Here is a 26582-nt window from a genome sequence, read left to right as displayed (position 1 = left end):
TGGGGAAAGTTACTGATCGCCATTCACTTGGGAGTGGCCAGGACGATTCTTCTGCATATGGTTCAAGCAGCTCACAACGTCCGGGATTAGCCCACGTATCCTCTGGGTAGCTTCCGAACACCCGTTCGGGAGTGAGCTAACGTGAGAAGGCGAAGCATTCCAGGATAGCTGGATGTGCGCTGGGTTTGGGACCCGCCACTTAAAAACCCCCCCCAATGAAAAGAACTGCAAAGCCTCGGATGAGAACTGCCTTTACTGATGACGACCCCTACAAACGAAATAAGGAATATAATTTGAGGGCATGCACCTGGAATGTCCGGTCCCTTAATGGGAAGGTGCCTCTGCCCGGCTGGTTGATGTCCTCGTGAGAGTAAAGGCTCTCATCACTGTCATCCAAGAGATGCGATGAACGGGGCAAGGTAAGAGAACCATAGGACCTTGCGACGTCTACTACAGCTGCCATGTAAAGGAGCGCAAATTCGGTGTCGGATTTGTTGTGGGAGAGAGACTTCGTCGCCAAGTACTGTCGTTCACTCCGGTGGACGAGCGTCTCGCAATAATCCGCATCAAAGCGCGGTTTTTTAACATCTCGCTAATTTGCGTCCACGCCCCGAAGGAAGAGAAGGACGATGCGACCAAAGATTCCTTCTATGAGCGCTTGGAACGTTCCTTTGAACGCTGCCCTCGCCACGACATAAAAATCGTGCTTGGCGACTTCAACGCCAGGGTGGGCAAGGAGGGAATTTTTGGTCCCACAGTCGGAAAATTCAGCCTGCACAACGAAACATCCGGTAACGGACGGAGGCTGATCGACTTCGCCGGGGCCCGAATCATGGTAGTCTGCAGCACCAGATTCCAGCATAAAAGCACCAAGCTACCTGGCTGTCTCCTGATCGAAAAAGGCGAAACCAGATCGATCAAGTTGTGATAGATGGAAGACACGCTTCTAGTGTATTAGATGTACGTACGATCCGAGGACCCAACATCGACTCGGATCATTACCTTGTTGCAGCCAAACTGCGCACCCGCCTCGGTGTAGCAAGAAACGTACATCTACCTACGCAAAGAATGTTCAACATCGAAATGCTGCAATCACAACAGACAGCCAAAAGATTCGCCACTCGACTCTCACTCCTGCTCTAAGAGACCACTGCCCAACAAACCGGCATGCACGAGCAATGGAGCAACATTTCTCGTTCCCTACGTACCGTCGCCGAAGAAGAAATCGGATACCGGCGAGCCCGAAACTACAGTTGGTACGACGAGGAATGTCATGCTGCCGCTGAAAGAAAGGATGCCGCCTATAGATCCACACTGCGATCGGGCGCAACGCGAGCCATGTGGGATCGCTACAGAGAGCTAAAAAAGGAAGAGAGACGTATTATCCGAAAGAAGAAACGAGAGGCCGAAATACGTGAGTGCGTAGAGCTTGAGATGCTGGCCAATAGGAACAACGCCCGAAAATTCTACCAGAAAGTTCGGCGGCTGACAGAAGGTTTTAAGACCGGGGCGTTTTCCTGTAAGAACAAAGACGGCGAACTGGTGACTGACGTACAGCACAATCTTAAATTATGGGGGGAACACTTCTCGAACATGTTAAATAGTGACAGCTGCGCATGTCACAGAGAATGTGAAGATCCCGATACCACAATCGTTGACGACGGAATTGTCGTCCGCTACCCAATCATGACGAGGTGAGAATAGCAATATCACGGCTAAAGAACAACAAAGCCGCGGGCGCCGACGGACTGCCGGCTGAGCTATTCAAGCATGGTGGCGAGGAGCTGGAAAGGTGCATGCATCAGCTTCTATGCAAATTATGGTCAGATGAAAGCATGCCTGCCGATTGGAATTTAAGTGCGCTCTGCCCAATCCATAAGAAGGGTGATCCTGCAATCTGTGCCAATTACTGCGGGATTAGTCTTCTAAATATCGCCTATAAGGTTCTAGCGAGCGTATTGTGTGAAAGGCTGAAGCCCACCGTCAACCAACTGATTGGACCCTATCAGTGTGGCTTTAGACCTGGAAAGTCTGCCATCGACCAAATATTTACAATACGTCAAATCTTGGAAAAGACCCACGAAAGGAGAATCGACACACACCATCTTTTCGTCGATTTCAAAGCTGCATTCGACAGTACGGAAAGGAGTTATCTGTATGCCGCGATGTCTGAATTTGGTATCCCCACAAAACTAATACAGCTTTGCAAGATGACGTTGCTCAACACCAGCAGCGCCGTCAGAATGGGATTGACCTCTCCGAGCCGTTTGATACCAAACGAGATTTCAGACAGGGTGACTCGCTGTCGTGTGACTACTTTAACCTGATGTTGGAGAGCATCGAACGAGCCGCAGAACTTAATCGCTCAGGCACAAGCGTACAATTGTTGGCGTATGCCGATGATATCGATATTGACAACCGCGCTGTTAGTTCTGCCTTCTCCAAACTGGATAAAAAGGCAAAGCGAATGGGTTTGGTGGTGAACGAGGACAAAACGAAGTACCTCCTGTCATTAAACAAACAGTCGGCAGCGCAGCGAATAAAGATCCAGCGGCTACGTTGGCTGGGTCATGTCGTCCGAATGGATACAAACGCTCCGGCTTTGAGAGTATTCGATGCGGTACCAGCTGGTGGTAGCAGAGGAAGAGGAAGGCCTCCTCTGTGTTGGAAAGATCAGGTGGAGAAGGACTTGGCTTCACTTGGTGTGTCCAATTGGCGCCGGTTAGCACGAGAAAGAAACGACTGGCGCGCTTTGTTAAACTCGGCCAAAATCGCGTAAGCGGTTATCGCGCCAATTAAGAAGAAGAAGAATCCCGAACATGACACACTAAATGATAGGAAAGCTTTTTCTAATAACGGTCACCCCTCGGCTGACAATGGCAAACCCCCGGGAGTGTTTCTGTAATGGAAAAGCTACTCATAAAAAACCATCTGTCTATCGGAGCCAGCGTAAAACAGTAGGTTCCCCCATTTGTCGAAAAACATCAAGACGCACACCACAAATAGGAGGAGGAGCTCGGCCAAACATTCAATGAAGGATGTAAGTGCCTATTATATACATATATATGCCTATTATATATATATATATATATATATCTTTTTTTATTAAAATTTGCAAACGACAGACTCAGTCTGGCTAATTAAAGCTTCGAATTTACGATTTGCATATTCAGTTTTAACTTTAACTTAACTCTTTAATTTTTTTGTTTCTCCGACAAGGATTTTCCTTTAGGCAAATAATAAATCCAAAAAAACAAAAACAAAAAAACATTTTTTGTTCCATACGTATCCATCCAAGTACCACATCGAATCTCTTTCACATCCAATCTCTCACTTGATTTCTTCACAGCATGCGCTCTTATGAATTCATCGTGCTTGACTTTTTAGTCGATTGTTATCAAATGCTTTGTGTCTTTTTTTTACGTTTTTTCACTTACAGTCATGCTGTTCTATTTATTAGTTGACTCACTGCTTTACGGCATTATTTGTATCCAGTCATTGTGCCACTTATTAGATAGGAAGTTACATACATTTTTTATTATTTTATTATTGACAACAAATCGTCTTTATCGCCATTGACCTTTTTCCTCTCAACATCACAGACCTTTTCGCTGGCACTATTTTGTATCTTTCACTTTATGGGCGGAAACAGTGTTGACCGGATGACTTGACTGGACGTATGCCAGTCAATAGCAGCTTTAGTTAGTTTCTTTACCTCATTCTTTTGTATGCGCGGATTATCTTTTGTGCTATAGCTGACATGCAGAGGAAGTTATTCGCTAGTGATTTCGGCATCTTACATGTTTCCAAACATCCTCTTGTTGACCATTTGTGCTATGATTCAATCATTAAATATTCGTGTGTGTAAATTGTTGTTGTTTGTAGTTTTCTTTTTTTCTCACTATTTCCAGTTTGTGGGCTCAATTTTTTTGCAGCAGTTTGAGCTTTTCACTGGCCGGACACATTGCGTAGTGGCGCAATGATGAACCAGTAAACTTAATCTTTTAGGCAAGTAAACTACGATTCGTGATTTTTACAAAATGCATCCGATTTTAATGAGTTGAAAAATTCACAATACTGAGTTTACATTGCTACAGGTGGCTATGGCATGTGGCAAAGTATTTCTGCGGTGGAGAAGGTTTTGCATTTGATTCTACGAAATTTTCATTTCCTTCTTCACTGGTACTGATAATGTTACTTTATTTATTCAAATTCTATAATAATAATGAAATATTTGAATAATATTTTCAGCAAAATATTGAAAATTGGGCGAGTGACAGTGAACTTCCGGAAGCGGCTCGAAGAAAAACTTCTTGTCGTTGTACATCGGAGCTCACAACTTAATCATCTTTAAAGCTGTTAATACGAACGTAATTAGTCACTGTTGGTCGTCCTCCTTGAATCGAAAGATCCTTTTTCCACCTGTTTGGTTATTTTCCTTCTGTTCCAAACCCCCCTCTCCCCACCTGGTTGGTATTACAACGGACGAACTTTGATTACATGTTCAAGGGGCCCCTTGCAGAAGCAGCCGTATATCCTATTATCAGAAACAAAACAAACAAAATGCATAAAAAAATGTTTCTCGAAGTATTCCTGGCAGGATTATTTAATAAGATCTTCAAATTTTCGTGCACTGGAAAGCCAAAAAACCGATTTTCGCTAAAAATGTTTTTGTAAAATAAATATAAAGTTCACAGTAAATTCTCGTAGTTATGTCGTATTCGGGCTCCATGTAATGAAAATTTTGTCTGAGAAGACCCTTAGTAAAATGTTCCGAAGAATAATTTGCTAGCACATTTTAACATATAACGACTTTACAAATTTGTTTTTTGAGTGATTTCTTGAACTAAGGTTGTAAAGCTAATGGGTTAAAATTTTCTAAAAAAATATATTATATTCCGTGTAATTTTATTTTTTTATATCTTAAGTTTTCATTTACCTCAGACATATATTTTGACCATTTTTCCATTTTTTTTTTACTTAGGTCGTGACAGGAAAACTTTCGAGCTTACTTTTAAAAATCAATGGAGCCTTTTATTACTGCTGTCGTTGTACAAACATATACAACCCCCATACATATTTGGGGAATGCTGCTGGAGTGACAGTCGAGGGGCGGTTATAAATGTGAGTTGTTCCGGTAATGTAGAACTCATTTTTTGCAAATCCGTCGAGTGTTTTATTACTGGATTGGTATGTTTTTAGAAAATATTAGCAAAGTTCAAGCCGTTTCCGGTTGTTACTCGGCGTAATTAGTAATTTTTGCTCTCTTGGGTGACCTATGGAATTCTAAAGAAGTCTATTTCGCTTATAGAAGTAGCATACCTATTTGTTTAAAAATTATTTATGACGCATAATTCAGAAAACCAAATATAAACACTCACTTTTTTAGTCTTTGACAGGAATAACAAAAAATTATTACAATCCCTTGTGATTTCATTAAAATTAATAATTTGGTTCAAAATGACTGCTTTCCTTATCACCAAGCCTCTTAAAATTATTTTCACTTACGTTATTTTTCATGAATATATACTAGTATAAGGTGGTGCAAAATTAATCATCCAATTTGGATTTTGATGGACTACTAAATAAAAGAAATATTTTGAGCGATGGAAATATTTATTTTGAGCTTTTTCGCACTCCACTGCTTGTATGTTTGTCTACTGCTGATGTCTGGTTCACAAGTGTCAAATATGACCACTCTGCGTGGCATCTTCTCATACTTTACATATCGCTAATGACAATCCATTAGTCATACATTCATTACTCAAACATTATCGCTGACTATTCACATATTTAGAAGTCAATATTTATGGCTTACCATACAAATCAACAATTTTTTCTATTGCGATGGGCTAAAATTCCATTAACGAAAGCTAAATTTCTGCTGACGCACGCTAGCACACTTGACCCGTACTGACCACCACACGTAACCGAGTCCAAACAAATATTTACCATAATTCATGGAAACGTCAGAGTTTTGGAGTTTATATTCTGCATAGAAAAGAATTTAGAAATTCATACGGTACATACACACATATAACTGCTCAGTATTTTTGAATCTCACTTTTCTTACCCGCTACCATCTTTTGCATCTATTTACATCATAACCCACTCATCCGAGGCTACTCCATGCACCGATTATTACACCAACCTTTGCGCAGATACTCGCACATAAAACATTTATCTATAGTTTCCACTTAAATGCACAAAACGCAAAGGACCAACACGCGCGCCAACGGGCCACAGGCCATTGGACATGCCTGGCCACTTTAGTGTGCAAACAGAGAATATTGAAAGAAAAATCAAGATTTCACAGAAGAAAAAAATAAAATTTTCCCAAAGCATATGTGTCGAAGGCATCATTACCAGCAGATGGAAAAATATAGCGAAATTGGTCAAATACACACACACCCCCATCCCACCACCCTATCGCACCGCGGCCTGCTTCCCCCACCCCCATATCACACATCAAAAATGTGCGCATAAATCATAAACAAATAATAACTCGCTACTGCTGGGTTGTTGGCTGGTGAAAACGATGGTTGAATGCTTTGCCGAATGGGGTGTGTGCTCATAAAGGGATTAGCATCTACTCAATATGTCCGCAGCGCTGATTATATGCAGCGTTAATAGCGTCAACCTTTGGTTTGTGCGGTCGGCGTAGGATATTTATTATATTAAATATGTGCGTATGTACATATGTATGTGCATTTCTGTAGGTGTATAAAATAATATCGACTCATTCCGATTTAAGTAATTTGTAACATTATTTGTTTGTACGGTTAAGTTAGCCACAGACAGGCCGCACGATGCAGCCGCGATAAGCTGGCGATTAAGTAGATTTTGTGATTTGGATATTTGCACACACTTTGAACATATCCGCAGATTATTACAAATATTTGTAGGTACTTAAATTGAATTGCCTATTCCAAGCACTGGAATCACTGAATTTTTCAAGTTTAACTGCACAAATTTATTTAAAGCTCAGTTAGTCTTAACTTAATTTCAGTTAATATAATTTAATTTTACTTAAGGCGGGGATAAGGTAAACAGTAGAAACTTCAGCAATTGTAACCATCATTTCAATTTTGCAAATCCAAGCACTCAGTCAGGAAGATCATTCTACTACACCCAGATAGATTACAGAATAGAGAGCCAGGATAGATACAGCAGGGTAAAACGGAAAAAATTGTTTTGAGGTTTCTCTCCCGCAAATCTTTTGACTTGAAAGATTTTGAAAGAAATCCGAAGGAGGAAGAGTATGAATTTTATCCATACTCAGTATATCGCACCTCAGCAGCCCAAGTCTGATTATAGAAAACGCCGGACAGCTACAGAGAAAATACTGTGCAGAGTCGTCATTTTCATGACAGGATAAGCATATTGAGTCGCCAATGATTCCCATGGTAACCGTATGCTGACCACAGGTATTGTGCCATGTGATTACACCCACCAGTACTTTCTGATCCTTCCTACTAAGTTTTGGGAAAAAGATCCCTAATTTTCTGTTTGGTTCTTTAACAAAACACTTGGCTACACTGCAGGAGTCCAACTCAGACCAACGCCTTCAATCGCATAATTTCACTAATTTCAGCCTGATTTAGATGGCCGATCTTACGATTTAACAGCACTAGACTATTTTTGGCGGGCTATGCTAAAGTTCGAAAGAGCTATGAACACCAAAATCATAGAAAAAGTTCTTTCTAATAGCGGCCGCCCCTCGGCAGGCAATATGAAATCTCCGAGTGTATGTATTAAAACTATAGGTCCTCCATTTGTGGAACCCGCCATTTTGCCAAAAAAATTATTAATAATTTTGATAAAAGAATCGATATCAGTCTTGTGATGCTGCGGGGTAGTTTTTTAAGAGTGTGGTCCATCCAACTCCATTTCCTGCGTGTTAGCTGGCGTAAGATGCGCTCCTCGTTCGTTTGTCTCCAGATTTACCTATTATGTTGGATATTCTGCATGTTAACCTCATACATTTGATGTTGAAGCATTGAAGATTTTGCGTGGTGACGCCGCAAATATTTGCATTGGCTCCTACGCTGACATCGTAGGGGCAACTTCTTTGAGTATAGTAGTTAGATCTCGACATTTCCATATGTCATGAGAAAGCATATCATAACCAGATGAAGAGTCACAGTTGGCAGGTTTGCAGATCTCAAAGCTATCCTCACAATGATTGCCTGGATCCCTTTACACCTCACTTAGCATTCCCAACGACATCTTTGCTCGTGGCTCTTTCGGTGGCATATGTGTGTACGTATGTATGTACGTAAACCTGCGCATATGGGTTAGTGGGTACGTGTCTATGCCACAGTGATGACAACCGTCGGACGTGTGGCATAAGCTCATGAATGCTTAAATGAGTTTACACGAGAAGAGGTGTGAGAGCAGCATTCGACGCTGGCTGAAGGGTTCATGCCACAACACCCTCACAAACATGATACGCGTGTTTACGGCATTAAAATGCTTGTAAGTCAATTCGTGCGCCAGTGCCGTTGTCTGCCTGCCACTTTATTTGCCTGTCCAGCCACCCACTTGCGCTGCGTGCGTCGTCACCGCATCAAAAAAAAAGAACGAGCACAAAAACCAGATTTCAATTTGTGCCCGAAAACTGTTTATGAGTTTTTCGCAGAACACAAACAACAGTAACAATGCAAAGCATAAGAAGAAGATTGGCGTTATGACTGCAACAGTGTCAACAACCAACAACCCCACCCACCACCGCCTCGCTGCCACATTCGACGCGCCTCGACTCGACGGGTGGAAAGTTCATTATTTAAGGCGTTAAATAGTTCAATAGAGGGGTGAGAATGCCCCTGTGTTTAGCTGTATGCCACCCCCCTCTTGGGAAATTTCACAGCTTTATTTGTTGTTTGCTTTACACTGCTGCTCGTTACTCTAGTTGTTGTTGCTCACGCTTTTTTTTGGCTTTGAAATTTTGTTGACTTTTGCGCTGTAAATACAGCCAAGGCATTTAATTTGTTGTTTATTCTCTAGCTTCCTATTGTTGTTATTGTTGGCGTTGTATTGGCGTAATTTTTGCCTGTAATATGACATGATGGAATCATCAAAAGCGCATTAAACCCGGCGTGTAAATTATACGCTATATTAAAAGAGACAACAACAACAACAACAACAACAACAGCACAAAGTATGGCTGAAAAGATTTACAGAGGAGCCAAGATTTAATCGGGAAATATTGAGAGAAAGCAACAATATATGGTACAAGAGAAGAGTGATGCTCAAGAAAGATAGAGAAGGGCAACATTTTTTCTTCCGAAAACTGTGGCAACATCCGACCAGGCTACCCTTCGAATTTTAGGGAAAAATATTTCACGGAAGATTTATGGATGGCATGGACATCGAGCAGCGACCGAGACATAGTGCAGCGAATACAGATCCAGTAGCTTCATGACCAGAATGCAAAGCCCTCAGTCCCGAAAGTATTTTATGTGGTCCCTAAAGAGAAAGGAAAAAGCCTCATCTGTTGAAAATACCAAGCGGTGAAGGACTGGCTTCGCTTCGGTTTTGTAATTGGTGCCAGTTAGCAGGAGAAAGAAGAAATGAAAACGCGCGTTCTTGAACTCCACCAAAATCGCTTCGACGATTAATGAGCCAATTAAAGAGAAGAAGTTATTCAAGACGATTGTAAAAAATTACGGAACATAAGACCAGTGGTAAACTAGGACCACATAAAGTAGTAATTTATTTAGAAGCTAGACAGAAATGTCGGGCAGACAGACAGACAGACTCTCGTTTACTTGTCTACTTTATAAGTCTTCCATTAAACACATTCTGTTGTATGCCGCAAAAGCTTAGACGACGACAAGATCGAGTGTGTGTCTCACGTAGTGCTCGAGATAAATGTTGTCTGGAATATCTATGGACCTTCCCTCTGGAAACACCGACAAATCACTGCGAATCCGACAGCTATGCCTTGTTATACGAAAGAATTCCGTTGCTTCAGCTCTAAAAGTATAGGTCGTTGTACTTGCTAGTAGTAGCAAAAAAAGTGATGCCCCTCTTCTCTAATGAAAATACTTTACTTCCTCCTGACTCTAAGGAGCCAGTCTTCACAGTTGGCTCAAAAGGGATCATTACGGTGGAAAAACTAATATATTCATCCAGCAACTTCACTTTATGGTAGCCTACGAAATTTTTAGATCATCGTAGCATATTTCATAACAAAATCTACACAGTTTATTTAGCTGCGCATCTGACTGTACTCCGTCAAACTCGTCTTCTTGCGCATAGTCCGAGAGCAATAAAATATTTAAGATCGGTTACGGACAGTTTGTAGTTGAAAATTCATACATTTTTTATCAGCATAATGCCGATCTGTACTAGGTTGTAGGGCATGTAGTTTTTCGACAATTTCGAAAGGAGACGAGGTCAAGGAGGAAAGATTCTAAGGCCGAACTAAATAAATCGGGTCCAAAACCTCGATTTCTTTTAAGAAAACAATTTTTATGAAATTTATTGTAAGGAACATATATACAACTGCTCCCAGAAATACTAACTGCGCACTGAGCAATTTCATTTCTAGAGCTCTACAGTAATCTTTGTAGGGGTATCTGAGCCTGTAGAGTGGCACTTCGGCAAAAAATTCTTGCAACGATTCATTTTATGCTACTAAAAGAATGTCCAGCACGGCAAAAAAATGTTTGAACACTCTTTTAAGGGCGTAAACAGTTTAGCAAGTCCTGTCTCATTGGAAAGTTCATGGGGTATAGAGAGGGGGCCGCCTGGGTTTGTGCGTGGGTAACATTCGGAGGTGCGCAGGTTCGAATCTTCGTGCATGAAACAGCAAATGAAACAGTTTTTTTTTTCTAATAGCGGTCGCCTCTCGGCAGACAATGGCATACTTCCCAGTGTATATCTGCAGGTCCCTCCATTTGTGGAACAACTTCAAGACGCAAGCCACAAATAGAAGGACGAGCTCGGCCAATCCCCTAGCAGAAGTGAACGCACTAATTATTTATTTGTTTATTTTATAGAGAGAGGTAGGACTAGGGTATCTGTGACCTAAGAATTCATCTCGTCTAACTGTAATTTATAAAGTAAGTTCGGAAATCGAGGGCATAAATATGACAGCATAAAAAGGCAAAAACTAACATCTCCACCCACTGTAAGTCTAAGAAATATCGTGCGCTACGCGCCGGCGATAATAATTTGTTTTCATTAAAGCAGCAAGACTGCGCCACAGGCCGCAGACAACAAGTTAAGACTTGAAGGGAGAAAGCATAATTTTAATACTGAAAATATAAGAGGATGTGTGGCTGCATAAGAAGGCATCAGTTCATTATTTTAATAATAATGCAGAAAACTTTACTATATAACGGTACCTTTCCAGTGTGAATTTTTAATATCGACTTTATTTATTACTTGGGTTTTAGAACTTTTTAAGGAGGCTTAGAAGATAAAATTCGAAATAAAATCTCGACAGTAATGAGCTGCACCTCTTAATTAAAAATATTGAAAGAGAAACTCTGAAAAGGGTGTTACTTTAATATAAAGGCAATTTAGCCTTCTACCCCTGCCACTTTATAACCTTCATCCTTTTTCGTCAACTCATCATCGTCCATCACCAGGATGCATCCCATCCATCACAAGCTGCCAACGCCGACACTTTAATTGGACAAAAATGTGTAGAAAAAACGGCTGTTTCAAATTTCTGCAGGTGTAAAGGCAAAGCGCCTAAAATGCTACTAAGCCTTTAATAAGATGCACAGAAGAGCAATGCTTAGTATACATGAATACAAACATACGACAACGACGGTGGTTAAAGGTGGATCAAATCACTCCTTTATGGTTAATAGAGGTAAACCACAAAAATTAAAAGAAATAAGCCACAAAACAACAACTTAATTAACTGCCAATATTAAAAGGCAACTAACACGTGTACAAATACAGAGAGAGAGGGAGAGAGAGAGAGAGATTGAAAGACAGTGACTGAGCTCCTTTGTAAAATGGCGTACCTCTTGTTTTAAATTAAACACATTTGTGGGTGGTAGCCTGCCACCAGCAGCTCTCACCTCACCCCCGACACCAGCTTCGCCTTTGTAACGCAGCAACCCCAAGTTGATAATAAAACCACCCAGGTAACAGCTGTCAGCTGTATGCACTCACCACACTCTTTCTCATACTTCCCTCTTCTCTTGCTTCCCGCTTCGTGGTCTTATCCATTTAGCAGCAGTTGTCGCTCTTTTTATCTCTTTCACTCTGCTAGTTATTCATTCGTTGGGATATTTTTTAAGAAATCCTCTCAAAGGTGTATTTCCCCAAGATGTTTTGTATGTGTGGATACGTGGAGTAAAGAGAGTTTTTAATTTAATGTTTAAAGTGATTGATTGATGGTATTTGTTGTTCTTGTTGTGGTGGTTGAAGTGATTTAAAATTACATTGAAAGTTGGTCACATTTAATGACGGCCAAAGATCTGATTCCGCAAACCTCAAAAATAATATACTTATTTGGTATAAGTGGCTATCTGAGCCGAGGAAATTGATAACGTTTTTGTAAGTAGTAGAGGTAAGACCTGCTTAGGTCAGCAAAGCAGATACATTTAAAGTCTAACAAACCGCATTCCGATTTCCGATTTCTTAAGAAATTTCGAAAGTAATTAGAAAAACTGTCACACCAAGTTTCCAGTGGACCTGTAATCCAACAACGTTGAGATAAGAAACGCAACCATTCATTACGAAGCTTCTCAATGCTTAGAGGTCTAGCATTCCAGATCTGGTATTCCAAAAGGAACTTCCTCCATATGAATGTGTTATGCTACATTTCCATTATTTTTCGTTTTTTTCCATTAATCCCAGCACTCCAGCCTAGTTGCTGGTGGATATTTTTTCATATTTTATAGTCTTTTAAAAAAGATAGACAGACATGTAGAAAGACTGTGTGACTCGCCGAATAATCGGAATTTTGACGGTCCAATTCAGAGCATAATTGACACGAAACACCAACATGTCGTCATTTAAACATTTCGCGATGGTTTCAAATCGAAATGATCCAAAATGACAGATGTCTTTACCAGAAAGGTCATACAAAATGACCCAATTAAAACAAGGCGTTAATCAGTTGGTCAACAGTATTACAAGAAAATTTTAATTTTTTCCCCCAGCTCAAGTTCTACCTCAGATAGCGAATGTAATTATCTTAAGCTCTTAACATAACTAAATACAAGTCGGCGTAAATCAAAGTTTTGATACCAAATGGCAACAACGGAAATCTCGTATTGCCTTGAAGAGGTTTTCATTAAGTTGTGCGACTCGATAGTAGAGGGCGTTGCTATTAGCCCTATGCTAGCTTCAAGTTTCCCACTTCAGTAAAAGTCAGGTATCTCCGTAAGTTTTTCTCCGATTTCCTTGGAATTTTTGCCATTGTAGTGAATATAACCTGATTCGTTATATACTTAAATTAGTGATTAATCTGTTGTACTTGCACTTCTGCCCTTAACGTATACTTTCGAGGAGTTGTAATCACCCCACATCATTTTCTGAAGATGCCTGAAACGATGGCTGGAATGCTTGCACTTTTTTTAATAACTTTTTTACTAAATAAAAAGAAATGATTTTGAGTGATGGAATTTCTTATTTTGATCTTCATGCGATCCATTGCTTGTATTTGTTCGTATACTGCAACTGTCCAGTTTACAAGTGTCAAATATGATTGACGTGCAGGGCCATTTGCAAAAATTATAAACCTTCCAATATAATGATTAATTTTGCACCACCTTGCATTATGCTAATATGATATTTGTTTCTCTTTTAACTAATTTTTAAATTCAGCTGTTATAATATCCTTTAACTCCAGGTGGAGCGAAGGGCCAAACCCCTGTTAGACCTAATTAGCGGGTCACATATATTTTTCTCCTTGTTTGTTTTATTTGTCTCTCCGCTGGCTTAATCGACGAGTTATTCGAGAACTTTCCGACACCTTTTCGATTAAAATAGTTACCTACCTCCCTAGACGTTGAGTGTATCGGACTGTAATAATTGTGGCAGTACTAAAGGGTTCTCCAATAACAGGTTTTACAGGTGAATAGATTGCGCTATCGAGAGATGATTAACAATTTTTTATGGCCGGAATTGGATGGTAATGATCTGAACAACGTTTATTTTCAACAAGACGGCGCTACGTGCCGTACAAGCAACGAAACCATTGATCTTTTACGTGAAAAGTTTCCGGACCATGTTATCTCTCGAAGAGGTGATCACAATTGGCTACCGACATCTTGTGATTTAACACCTTGTGCCTTTTTTCTTTTCAGCCACGTGAAAGATAAGGCCTACGTCAACAGCCCAGGGTCGATTCAAGACCTCAAAGATGGAATTCGTGAAGCTATCGAGGGCATAGGGCAGCCACTTTGCAATTCGGTTATGGAAAATTTCATGAAAAGAATATTGGCCTGTAAGCGTGGTCGTGCCTGACGGCATACCTTCCTCTTTATACTGACATAATTATCCGATCAATCATTTTTCTTTGAATATCAAAATAACACCCCTTATTACAAATCCTTTACTTTGTATAAGACGACATCGCGTGACCATGTGAACGTCACACGTTCCGTCAGTAGAATGTTGACAAGAGATTTCCATCACAGAAATGAAACAGAAGAGGAAAAGTAAGTTTTGATTTAATAAATGCTACCTTGAAGCTTAGTCAAAAACGTAACAGGGTCGCAATATTGTTGTATTTATTGAGTGCGGCGGAGGTGTGCGTAGCAAGACGTACATTTTTTTCTTTTTATTTTTTGATTGACTTTTTCGTGCTTTCTGCTTTGTTTAAATCAACAAAATTAATAGGTTAAGAATTTAGTTCAATATTTAAAAACATTTATTCACATCAGCTTACAATCAACACAAAGATGCATTTGTAACTTTTTATTAATTTTTATTTTTATTAAAAATTGTATAGTCATTAGTATTATTGCAATTTGAGTTTATATTCATCGAATTAATTATGTAACTGTATTTTGTTTTAGTTATTTTACTCACCTTTTTTATAGAATTTGAATAGTGGTTAGCGCTTACAAATACAGCTTACAAAACTAATTTAAAATTTTGTTTTAATTATTATAATTTTTTAACTACAAACTAATATGTATAAAAAAATCAAATATTGCCTTGGAACAGCAGGTAAATAGATCTGTTGCTATCCAATTTATTTATAATTTTAACAATCCAGTGTTTCGTATTAAAATCGGTCCGGGAGAAGCCACCGAATACAGGCAAAATATGTTTGTAAAAATATTAATATAAATAGTAAATATATTTTTAGGGAAATTGCAGATTTGACCAATAGAATTTCGTCAGAAGAGACTTGCAAATAAATCCATGCAAATCAGTTGTTTTGAATGAACGAAAAGAAAGCTTACTGGGGAAGACTGTAGAGGTTAGTACGAGACTACGGCATGGAATTTATCTGCTTTGATTTAAAGATAAATTATGAAACAATAGTTGCAAAACAAAATCAAGGATAGGTACAAAGGCAAACGTTGGAGCATATTTTTACAAATTGAAAAATTTCAAATGAATTGTTTTAAATAATCCATACGACGAATTACAGGAATTTACAGCACAATTTTTTATAAAATAAAATAAACTGGGTAACTTTAAATACTGGGTAAAATTGAAAAATCTAAAATGCTAAATTTTTTCCAAAAATGTAGTGTCCAAAATTAAAGTAAAAATCATTAAGATGTAAAATTTAGCATAACAAATTGAAATTGCAAAAATGTAAACCAAAACTAGATTTACATAAAAAAACCAATAAAAAGAAATAAAATAAAATAAAAAATTTTAAATAAAATATAAAAAAAATTAAATAAAAAAAAAAAAAATAAAATAAAATTAAACAAAAATATATAAAAAAACAAAAATAAATAAAAAAAGAATTAATAAAAATAAAAAAATAAAAAATATAAAATATAAAATACAAAACAATATTTAAATAACGTATGCAATCATAAAAACTAATACGTTACAAACAGGGTGACCCAAAATGTACCTTAACAACTTATTTTAAGCGCTTCAATATGCCATTAACTTCAAAAATATGTAGTAAAAAAATTATTTTAATATCCTTATAAGCCTTAAAGTATGCTTTTAAATCTCATATACAGCTGAAACACTCGCGGAGGCTGGCCATTGCCCGCCGAGGGGCGACCGCTATTAGAAAAAACTTTTTCTTCATTTTGCTGTTTCACGGAGATGGAACCCACCACGTTCTCCGAATTGCGAATGTTAGTCACGCACCAACCCATTCGCCAACATTGTTCGTTCTCCAAAAAAAACAAAACCATTTCAAATTGTGCACAATCAAAAAAAAAAAAATCAACAAATTTTCAAACTTTTTAATCAGAATTTTTAGAAAAAAATGCAAGCATATAAAAACGAAATATTCGTTTATTCAAAGTTTGCTATAATATCCTATTAAATAAAATTTTATATTTTTGTAAACAGTGCGCACATTTCATCAAAACAAAACCTGCCGGAACATATTTTGGGTTTCCCTGTTTGTAAATGACTGAAAATTCTTGCTTTCTTTCTAAATATTTATAATACTTTTTTTACTATTTCGTCTTCAATAAAATAAGTTTGGAAGCGAAAAACACAGCGGCCGCAAGCCAAAAACGCTTTTGGGCATAACTTGCTTTTATTTACCTATTTATTGCGCTTTTAATGCTAAAGTGAAGCCCTTCGCAGTGTTTTGCAAATTATTACTATTTTAATTTTTTGCTTTTGGTTCCTTTAACACTTAGTAATGTTTAATTAAATTTGTTTCATTTTTGGATTTGAAAAATTTATATTCTTGTCACTGACTACACAAGCGACAATTATAAGTAAAATTGCTCCGCTTTTGTTACTTAAAATTTAAACCCTTTTTTGTATTATTTACACTTTTGCAGATGCGCTATTGGTGGTGGAAAATTATTGCAAATTGTGGGTGAAAAAAAAATTTACAAAAAAGATGGGAGCCAAAACTAAATTTTCAGCAGGAAAAATTACAATTAAAAAGAGGTTGCTTAACAAAATCAAGAGTAATTAAATTTTTGTTTTATTTAAAACGATTTTATCTGCTTCTTTTCAATGAAACGAAATTATGCGCCGATCGTTTGGTATTTTTATGTTCCAATACCATCAAGTTCGACTGCGTGCAGTAAAAAAAAAAAACAATTTTAACTGGCTGCACTGAAATTCAAAAGTAGAAGTAAAACAAAAAAGAATTCGATTGTATTTGGAAAGTCTATTATTGGCATTTGCACAAATGGAAGTTCGAAATTTCGCAAAATTGCTTGCCTCATTTTTAGACAATTGTCTTCTACACACCCAGCATTTGCCAATGAATTTGCCACCCCGAAGCCGCAATATTTCGTTTAACAGTTTCTTTACACTTAAGTTAGTAATATTTCTTATACGCCTCACGTATAATTCTAATTTCTAAAATTTTTTCCATTTTGTTTACGTTTTATGTAGCATGCATCCAGGATCTACGGTCCGTGGCACTGCATGCAATGTAGTAACAAATAAATGAAAATAAAAAATAAAAAAATCACTAAAAATTAAGTTAAAGCCTTAAATATTACACAAGCAGCAATAATTGCTCCAAGTTGTGAAACTAATTAGAAATTTTCAAATTATTTATGAAAAGTAGTAGTGAAGCGATTTAGTGCGTAGACGTGCAGCGCTGGCGCCTCTATTTCGTCGGTATGAAGCGCGCCTTCACTTGGTTGGCCAGCAAATGGTGTTGTTGTTGCTGCTGCTGATGCAATTGCTGCTGCTGTTGTTGTTGCTGCTGCATATGCTGGCTAATTTGTTGCTGTATGGATAGACCGCTAGCATTGCTGATGACGTGCTGATTGTGCAATGGTGGCTCGTTAATCTCAACTTTGATGGGAGGATTTTGTGGTTCTTTGTTCTTGCGCGGGCGGCCGCCTATGGAGAGCAGGAAAGGAAAACATTAAAATTGATTTTACTGCAATTTCAGTAAACGTGAGAAGAATGAAAAGCATTGAATACATTTAATTAATATGCATACCAAAATTAGTCGAATGTGGGGAGAAACTATTTTGAATTAAAAGGCTTAGCTTACGCAGGGGAGGAAATAAAAACTAATTTTTTCATAATTTTAACAATTACTAGCAAATTTGAGGAGTTTGGTGAGGGCAATCTAAAGACTTTTCGAGCTTAAAATATGTGTTAAAAAATTCGCAACAAAAAGTCGTAGAAAAAGAAAACCTTAAACGGAAGGTAAGTATTTGACACGAATAGCAATGGAATGAAATTGAGTAAAAATAGTAATTTAAAAAATTTTAAGAATTAAAGAAAACGTTAAAAGGATCTTTTACTATTTCTACAAAGTAGGGTTGCGAAAAAAGCACACAAATGGGCCTTGGTGCCCACAACAGCTTAAATTAGCAAATGTTAGCTTGCCGGCGCGTAAATGCCACAAACGCACGTCAAATGCGCCAAATGCAAGCAAACATTTAGTGGCAAGTTGAGGCATAATTAAACTGTGTTTGTTTACGCTTTCTTCCAGTATTCGAACACATACGTTGGCCGGCTGTGTGCTGTATGGAGAGTGGCTGTCCGATCATTGCCAACGGTTGTTGCGGCGATTGTAATGTTATCGATTTCTTTGAACGTTTCGGCGGCGGTAGTTCATTATGTGCGTGATTCGTTAGCAAATGTTTGGACAAATGCTGGCGCACAGCGAACGCCTCATTGCAATTGGCCACAGGACAGGTGAGATACCTAAAGTAGTGAAAATAAGAAGAGATTTTTTTTTTAATTTTACTGCTTTTAATTTATATTGCAAATTTCAAACGCCGCCACTCACCTGCCCTCCACATGTCGTTGCACATGCTTCTTGAGTAACGTCTCCTGATTGAATGAGCTCGGACAGATGTCACATTTGAATTTGAATTCGTCGTGCATCTTCAGATGCTGATCGAGATGCGCCTGCTGCAAGAATTTCTCATCGCATTTGCTGCACTCATATGGGAAGGCCATGCCATGCGATTTCATGTGTGTGTGCAGTTGCGATTGTTGCTTGAACGTCTTGTCTGGACAGCGTGGACAGTAGTAGCCGGTTATGCCGGCATGCGCCTGCAGATGTTGATTGAGCGAGGTGACTTGTGTGAATTTCTTCGGACACTGATTGCAACAGTATTGCTGCACTTTGTGGTGCGTCTTCATGTGGTTGTTGAGATTGGTCACCTGGCGAGTGTGATTGGGAAGGAAATTAGTATTTTTGGTGAAGAAAACGTGTGTAAAGTGTACCTGTGCGAAAGAGCGCCCGCACTCTGGTTCGATACAGACGAAGGGACGTTCACCAGTGTGCAATCGACGATGATTATTCAAATTTGTGATCTGTGAAGCAAATAATAATAATAATAATATATTTTCCTCTGTTGAATCGTCTTTAAATAGCTCATGGACATATTGTACCCAAATATTATGTATTTTTCTTTTCGTCTGTTATGACTTTGTTGTTTGTTTCATATAATGGGATCACGTAATGGGATATAATCTCGAAAAATTTACATGCATACATATGTACATAGGTATGTTTATTATATGTATTATTCATATTTTTTTTAATTGCTATATTTTTTATTCAGATTTTATATTCATTTAGCAGTTTTTGTATTTATTTTCAATAATATTTTTAATAAAATAATAATCTATACAGTCCCCCTTTTATTTACTTTTCGCTTAAAAAAAAAAAATCCTATATGTATATTTTTTATTTTTCATGAATTCTTATTTTTATAAATGGTTAATATACCATAGATTTTATGTTTTTATAGTTCTCTCTCGTTTTATTTTTTTTTATTTTTTCTTTTACAAGGTTTGTTTTTCACAAAACCCCTATTTTAGGTTTTTTATTATAATATTTTTTTAAATTTTTTTATTCGAATTTTTTTATCATAATTTTTTTCATTATAATTTTTTTATCATAATTTTTTATTATAATTTTTTTTATAATTTTTTTATTATATTTTCTTTTATTATAATTTGTTTTACAATATTATAATTTTTTTTATTATAATATTTTTTTGCTATCATTTTTTTTAATATAATTTTTTTAAATTAAATTTTTGATTCTCAATCTAACCTGAGTAAACTGTTTGCCACAATCCACACATACATAGGGTCGATCGTTTGTGTGTATGCGTTCGTGATTACGCAAATTTGCAGCCTGTGTGAAGCCTAAAGATAAAAGAAAACAATATTTATATAAGAAATAAATTTCTAAAATAATTTTTGTTTATTTTAAAAATGTTAAAATATGAAAATATGAATACAAAACTATACCTACTTTTCAAAATATAAGATGTGTATGTAAATAATAAAAATGATTTTATATGTAAATTTACAATAAAAAGTTATAGTAGAAATTTATACAAAAATTTCGTAACATTTCGTGACCCGCTGCTCACCTTTATTGCAAAAATTACAAACGAATTTCCGCTCAGCCGCATGATTGCGTATGTGTGTGAGGAGCGAAGATTTCCGCGAGAATGTCTTGTTGCAAAGCGGACAGGAGCCCTCCTCGTTGAAAATCAAGTCCACCTGAGGCGTAAAGCAACAAATATTAACAAAATTATAAAAAAAAAAGAAATTATGCCAAAGCGAACGCCAGTTAAAATTTTTTGGGTTTTTCATGAATATTTTTAATTTTGAACTTCAAAACTATTTTGGCGCCGTCATAATGTTGCTTTTAAGTAATTAAATTTTATATTTTTTTATATAATTTTAACTAAATAACTAAGTTTTTTAAGCAAAATTGTTTACTTTGTTTAGTTGTCTCTAATTTAATTAAAATTTCTTATACTAAAATTTGGTCATGATATGTACATCTAACTGTTGAATAGTCTTCTCCAATTCAAAGGCGGACATTGTGACCGTTTTTAATTTCGCACGATTCTGCAAGGAAACCTGGCGACGATTTTGCCGGTTTTGCTGCGAATAAAAATGGATTAAAAAAGATAGAAAATGAGAAAATTTCAGTATGGCTTTTTTTTCTCATAGAAAACTTACATCTTTTAATTAAAAATGTAATCATCAATAAAAATTATCAGGAAAAAATATATGGCAACAAACACAATTTTTTTCGAAATTATTAATTAATTAAATGATGAAAAATACAGCCCTGAAAACGTAAGAGCAAAATATTATCGGGTGTTTTTTTTTTGCTGCATGAGAACTACCGATATCGATAACTATGGTCTGACGGCTGAGAATGGCAAACTATGTTGACATTTGTGTGCAGTAAGTCTGGCAAGTCATCGTGAAGCGTTTAACGCTAGAACAAGGCTTCCAAATGATGGAAATTGACTTTGAAAACAGAAAATAAAAATAAATCTGCTCGCGAAGTTAATAAACCACTTTCTGTCGAAAATAGTGAAGAGCCACCGCTATCGAGCCATGCTGACTGAATTTTTGTTTCCAAAAATAAATTAGCTAAACATCGACATTTGGTTCAAACAAGACGACATAACTTGCTACACAGCGCGCTTCATTGCAATATTCTTGCCATTATTGACGCCATACGGCCAGATTTAATGGAAAAAGTAGTCAAGAACTGCACTGATCGAGTGGGGAATGGAACTGGTTTCCGCAGCGGACTTATGCCAGAAAAGATTATCAAACAATAAATGCCATGAAATTATCTGCCAGATTTTAATAAAAAAAAATCATTCCTACAATATTGAAATGGTTTGTATTATCATTTTAAGTTTTCAAGCTCTAAAAAAACACTCGATAGCAGACTAGAAATCGAAACACTGATTAGATTTTTTTATAAGCTAAGGTAAATGGAAGACTTATTATTTTGTGTTTATGTTTTATTTAAGGAAGACTTATTTAAATACATTAAACTATTTATTTTTAATAATTTTCGCACAATTTTTGAATATTGTTATTGGCTTAATTTGGCACAAGCAGAAAACCAAGTTCCGTACGCAATTTAACTAAACATCTACATGCATATGTACGTCTCGAAAAGCCCTGCCACCTCCTCCAAAAAAATCCCCTTTCTCACCTTCTCTGTAATCTCGGATGATGACTGCAGACTTTCGGAAGAACTTGTTGATTGCAATTGATGTTGGTGTTGCTGTTGCTGCTGTTGTTGTTGCTGCTGTTGTTGATGTTGCTGTTGTAATTGTTGTGCCAAAGCGTTGACGGCAGCGACGTTATTATTCCCAGCAGCAGCGGCGACGTTATTACTCAGTTGTGCAGCAACTGCAGCAACATTCGCCAGATTTTGTGTATCCACAGTACTTGGGCCTCCAGCACCAGCACCACCACTGCCGCGTACTGATGGATAGAAGCCGTTAGCAGTTAGATGTTCGGAGCACTTGACACAAGTGGGTATATTGTAGCCGGGCACTTGGAACAACTGGTTAATCAAGAACGAGAAGAGAAATTACATTCAATGGTTAAAAAATTTAGAAAACGAATTTTTAAAATACTTAAAAAATATATGCGTACATCAAACTTTTTTCATTCCGAAAATTTTAAGTAGAAATTTCGCAAATGAAGCGAGTTATAACCCTAGGCATATTAACTTGGTATCTAATTTTTTAAGAGTATTAGCAACTGGTCTAAAACTACCCTGCCCAGATAAGTTTGTAATTTGCATAACTTTTCTTCGTGACGTCACATTGGTTGAGAGATGTGCAAAATACGACCAAGAATGCAAGAAGAAGAAATTATACAAACAACACGCGACGTCACACACACAGCGTTTCTGTCAAATTAGTTGGGAGCAAAGTAGCGGTACCACGACAGGCGCCACTTTTATTCTCTCCATCTTGCTTACACCTAATAAGAAACGCGACATTTAATATGTACAATAAATTTACAATTTTAAGTGGCTTTGTTAGCTCTTTTCCCTGACGGTATTTCCCGTCGAATTACGATAGAGTATTTTTCTCGAATAAAAAATTTTCTTTTTTAGTTTATAATAAAACCCCTTAAACGGTAAAAAAGAAACTTTTTCCCGAATATGAAAATTTATTTAAAACTATCCATTTTTACACGATTTGAGAATTGCAAACTTTTACATCACCTTGTTTATCTTTGACACGAACCACTCATCGCCTCAAACTGAGAAATATTTGAAGACTTATAGTGTAATTACACTAGACGTAAACTTAACTTAGAAAACTTAAGGGCAACCTGCAAAATGGGAAACGGGTATAAATGATTGCTCCAGCCTTAAAAAACTTAAAGAGCTCTTGATTTTTAATTCTTAAGTTACGTAAATTATGTAATTTGAGAGCGGTCAGAGTATCATGCTACCATATGATACATTTTTTTTTAATTCATAAGCCTTCAAAAATGTGGGTGGAATATTAAATTTTTGCATTAATTTATTTGGTGCGGCATCTCTAAAAACTGCATATGCAGTATGTCGTAAATTATTCGGTTCAGGCTAAATATAACCACACATTTCAAAGTATTGTTTAGCTGAGAGAGCAGGAAATCAGGTTTAGAGTTAGGTTCGATTTACAGATGATATCGATATCTTTCTATTTGGAAAATTTTGAAAAAAAATGCGTGCTCTCTTTATAGTCTAAGGTTGTATACGTAAACTGTTTTCACAGCTGGATCAAACATATTTAAGTCAATACGTATCTTAGGTTTAAGTCTAGAGTAATTACAATACAAATAAAATATGTTACCTTGGTTTTCGAGATGTACAAAACAATATGTATTTATATGGAAAATTTAAAAATAACAATGCTATATATTTATAAAGCCGTTATAAAGATCCTATATCGAAAAATTTTCCTTTGGTATTTTTATAAAAAATATTCCTTAAATTGTCCATATGCATTTTACACCTATTTTCTCATGCATTCGGCAACTCTGCATAAATCCTGCTTGACACACCCACACTCAACATTTCGATAAAACTGCCGCTTCGCCGCTGTACAAGCATTTTTAATTAAAAGAAAACAAAATTCAGTGCAGCCGCTGCAGCAGTAAACTAGTCGAAGGCAATTTACAAGTGGAAAGAAAAGTAAAGTAGAAGAAAACTAAAATATAATAAAAGACCTAAGTTCTGCCTTTTCAATTGCCGCTGATGGTGGTGGTGGCTATTTTATGCTGACCAAGCCTGTATGCATACTGTTCTTGCTATTGTTGTTGTTGCACAGTTGACCAACCGACAACGCGCCACACTTGTTTGCATTTTTGCGTTGCTCTGCCAACAGCACTGCTGATTTTTTACTTTCTCCCCTTCCACTCTCTGCTTCTAAATATTTCAAATGCTCCTCTCGCTCTTCAGCCACCTCTCACTCCTTCTCAGAGTAATCAGTCAAGCGCCGCTCTGCCGACTGCTCGCCACCGCTGTGCATGTTGTTGCTATTTTACTCTCTTGCTTTAGCTATTCCAATTGGCACCGCTGGCATCAAAGCCTTCGCTCTTACTCGCTGACTTCGCTTGGATTATTCTGCTTCCCACATTGTTGCTGTAATTTTTGCTGTTCGTATTTTTTGTTTTTGATGATTGTGTCTTTTCCCGATGTTTTTATTCTGTATATCTTTATTTATTTATTGGTGTGCAGTTTCTGTTTGTGAGCACGGTTGGCACTTACTCACTCGGGCATCGTCGCTGGATGTTTGGCGCAATTTCTTGATTTTTTTGTTAGCATATTTTTTCAGCGATACTTTTTGTATTTTTACATTAATTTTTTACTTCGCAGATTTCTACTTGAATTCGCCTTGTGCGTTGCCTAGTTTTACTGGTGGTTTTCTTTTTTATTACTATTCCGAGTATTTTTTTTCTCATTTTTTATGCCTGGAGAAAGAGTCGGTCCGTAAGAAGCGACAGCAGCAGCCACACACCATCGCCATTCACTTTGTTGGTTACTTGCCTACAACCGACCATTAAATGTTGGTGGGGGAATTGTCGTAGAATAACAAAAGAAGCGAAAGAAAAATAAACCCACAAAAAAATATAATGAAAATAAAGTATAAATGCGCTGTTCGTCGTTCAAAGTGTGGAGGAAGTTGTGACGCGCGGAGCACCGCGTCGGTGTGGCCGTACACAGACAAAGCGTACATTGTGCTGAAAAAATAATAAACGCGCTGGGAATCGTGAAGAAGCAGAAATGTAAGAAATTTTCGTATTTGAGACGCCATTTTAGTGGCGTTCAAGCCGGTCAAGTGGTTATTAAAGAGAGGAACAAAAAATGGACTCAATTCGCAAACATTTTTTCTTGAACCTTATTACGAAAAAAAATTAAACCTTGCTGTATCCTGAAATAATGCATCCGCAGCCCCGCATTAATGTCCGCATCCCATTTTTGTTGCACTTCTCATTCCTTGATAGTTCATTTTTACCGCTCTTTTTGCACTCACACACCCTCAGTTTACTCGCCCCATCTTTGTGGCTCCCTCCAATCAGCAATACGCGCTTTGAGCCTTGCAACCCACTTTCCAATTTTCCATTTTGCAATTTAGAACATTTAAGAAAAAATACCACCACCGAAACTCCTAAGCATGTGGCTAAATTGCCACTCCCGCCAATTGTGTGGAATACGCGTTGCCCGTCAACTTCGCCGACCAACCGACCGCCCATACGCCTGAAAAATCAATAAAAATAACAAAATACACATTTTTTCCCCAACAATTGAAAGGTAGCCACAGCCGTTCCCCCTACCCGAATTCGCCATGGCGCAAATGCATGTCAAGCCAAAAAATCCGTAATGCGAAAATGTTGTGAAAATTGCTTTTTACAACCGAATAGATTTCTAAAAATGCATTAAGCCGCGCTTTTTCACTTACCGCTGCTGGTTGAAAGCACAATCTACAGATGCTTTCCATGTCGTTCGTTCAGCAAGGTTTCTCTTACAAACCCAGTGGCGATGGCGACGACGTTGGCTAAGTCAACTCCCAAAGAATCCAACATTGAGGGGGTCTCGCGCGCCAGCACCGATTCGCTGTTCTTTTGACGAACACTGCTGTACTTCAGTAATTCCAGGCTAATCCACTAGATGCTATCGTTTTCAAAACTTCACAAATGTACACTTTTATATTGCACACAGATTTCCAACTTTTTTATTCCTACAGTTTAAATTCTGGCCAACGGAGCACCAATGTTTTTATTCTTTACTTTTTTTTTGCTTCTCGCTTCACTTGCGCGTTTCTGCTACCTACTTGCCTTTGTAAATGTCTTTCGCGTTTTCAGATATTTTTTACCACTACTACTAATGTGCGCACATCTTTTTGTCCAATTAATATTCTTATTCACAATTCTCAAATTGGCGGCACAGTTCTATTGTTTTTTTTTCGTGTATTTATTTTCTAATTAAAACTCTATGTTTATGTTTTGAATTTTTGTTTTCCACTTTGTTTTTGCTTTCACCTCTTTCTTTCAACTACTTGCTGTCTTTTCCTTGACTTTGACTAATCAAAATAATAAAACTTTTTTATCGCAACTCAATTCGAAGCATTCGAGAGGAACTCGCTTGGAAATGAAAAAATTTGTCTACTCGTTAAAATTCACCTCCAACTCGTCAACGTAGTTGTTACGACCAACGCAAGTAATAG

The 26582-nt window shown here is 37.4% G+C and overlaps 1 protein-coding gene across 4 annotated transcripts; it reads right to left on the bottom strand.

Annotated features, from left to right (window-relative positions):
- Nucleotides 1–16645: 16645 nt before the first annotated feature.
- Nucleotides 16646–26582, bottom strand: LOC128859266 (zinc finger protein 34). Of its 4 annotated transcripts, none has more exons than XM_054096126.1 (9): nt 25818–26577; nt 22064–22420; nt 20878–20982; nt 20460–20592; nt 20135–20229; nt 19297–19386; nt 18854–19233; nt 18542–18768; nt 16646–17949 (listed from the first exon to the last, which is right to left on the bottom strand). In XM_054096126.1, the coding sequence occupies exons 1-9, from the start codon at nt 25854–25856 to the stop codon at nt 17711–17713; spliced, it is 1665 nt and encodes a 554-aa protein (XP_053952101.1). In that variant the 5' UTR covers nt 25857–26577; the 3' UTR covers nt 16646–17710. The 4 variants fall into 4 exon arrangements, with proteins under 4 accessions (XP_053952101.1, XP_053952102.1, XP_053952103.1 ...); XM_054096127.1 differs by having other exon boundaries at nt 18569–18768; nt 25818–26551; XM_054096128.1 differs by lacking the exon at nt 20878–20982 and having other exon boundaries at nt 25818–26582.

This window comes from Anastrepha ludens, chromosome 3 (genome assembly GCF_028408465.1).
Source record: "Anastrepha ludens isolate Willacy chromosome 3, idAnaLude1.1, whole genome shotgun sequence".
NCBI classification, from domain to species: domain Eukaryota; kingdom Metazoa; phylum Arthropoda; class Insecta; order Diptera; family Tephritidae; genus Anastrepha; species Anastrepha ludens.
This window is presented reverse-complemented; position numbering and strand designations above follow the sequence as displayed.

Excerpts from the sequence above, each read along its gene's own strand:
- LOC128859266 (XM_054096126.1), bottom strand. The coding sequence starts at position 25,856 with ATGGAAAGCATCTGTAGATTGTGCTTTCAACCAGCAGCG. Across the intron at positions 20,593-20,877 it reads AGACTATTCAACAGTTAGAT|GTGGACTTGATTTTCAACGA; the intron begins GTACATATCATG and ends TTTACGCCTCAG. Across the intron at positions 19,234-19,296 it reads GCGGGCGCTCTTTCGCACAG|GTGACCAATCTCAACAACCA; the intron begins GTACACTTTACA and ends CACACTCGCCAG.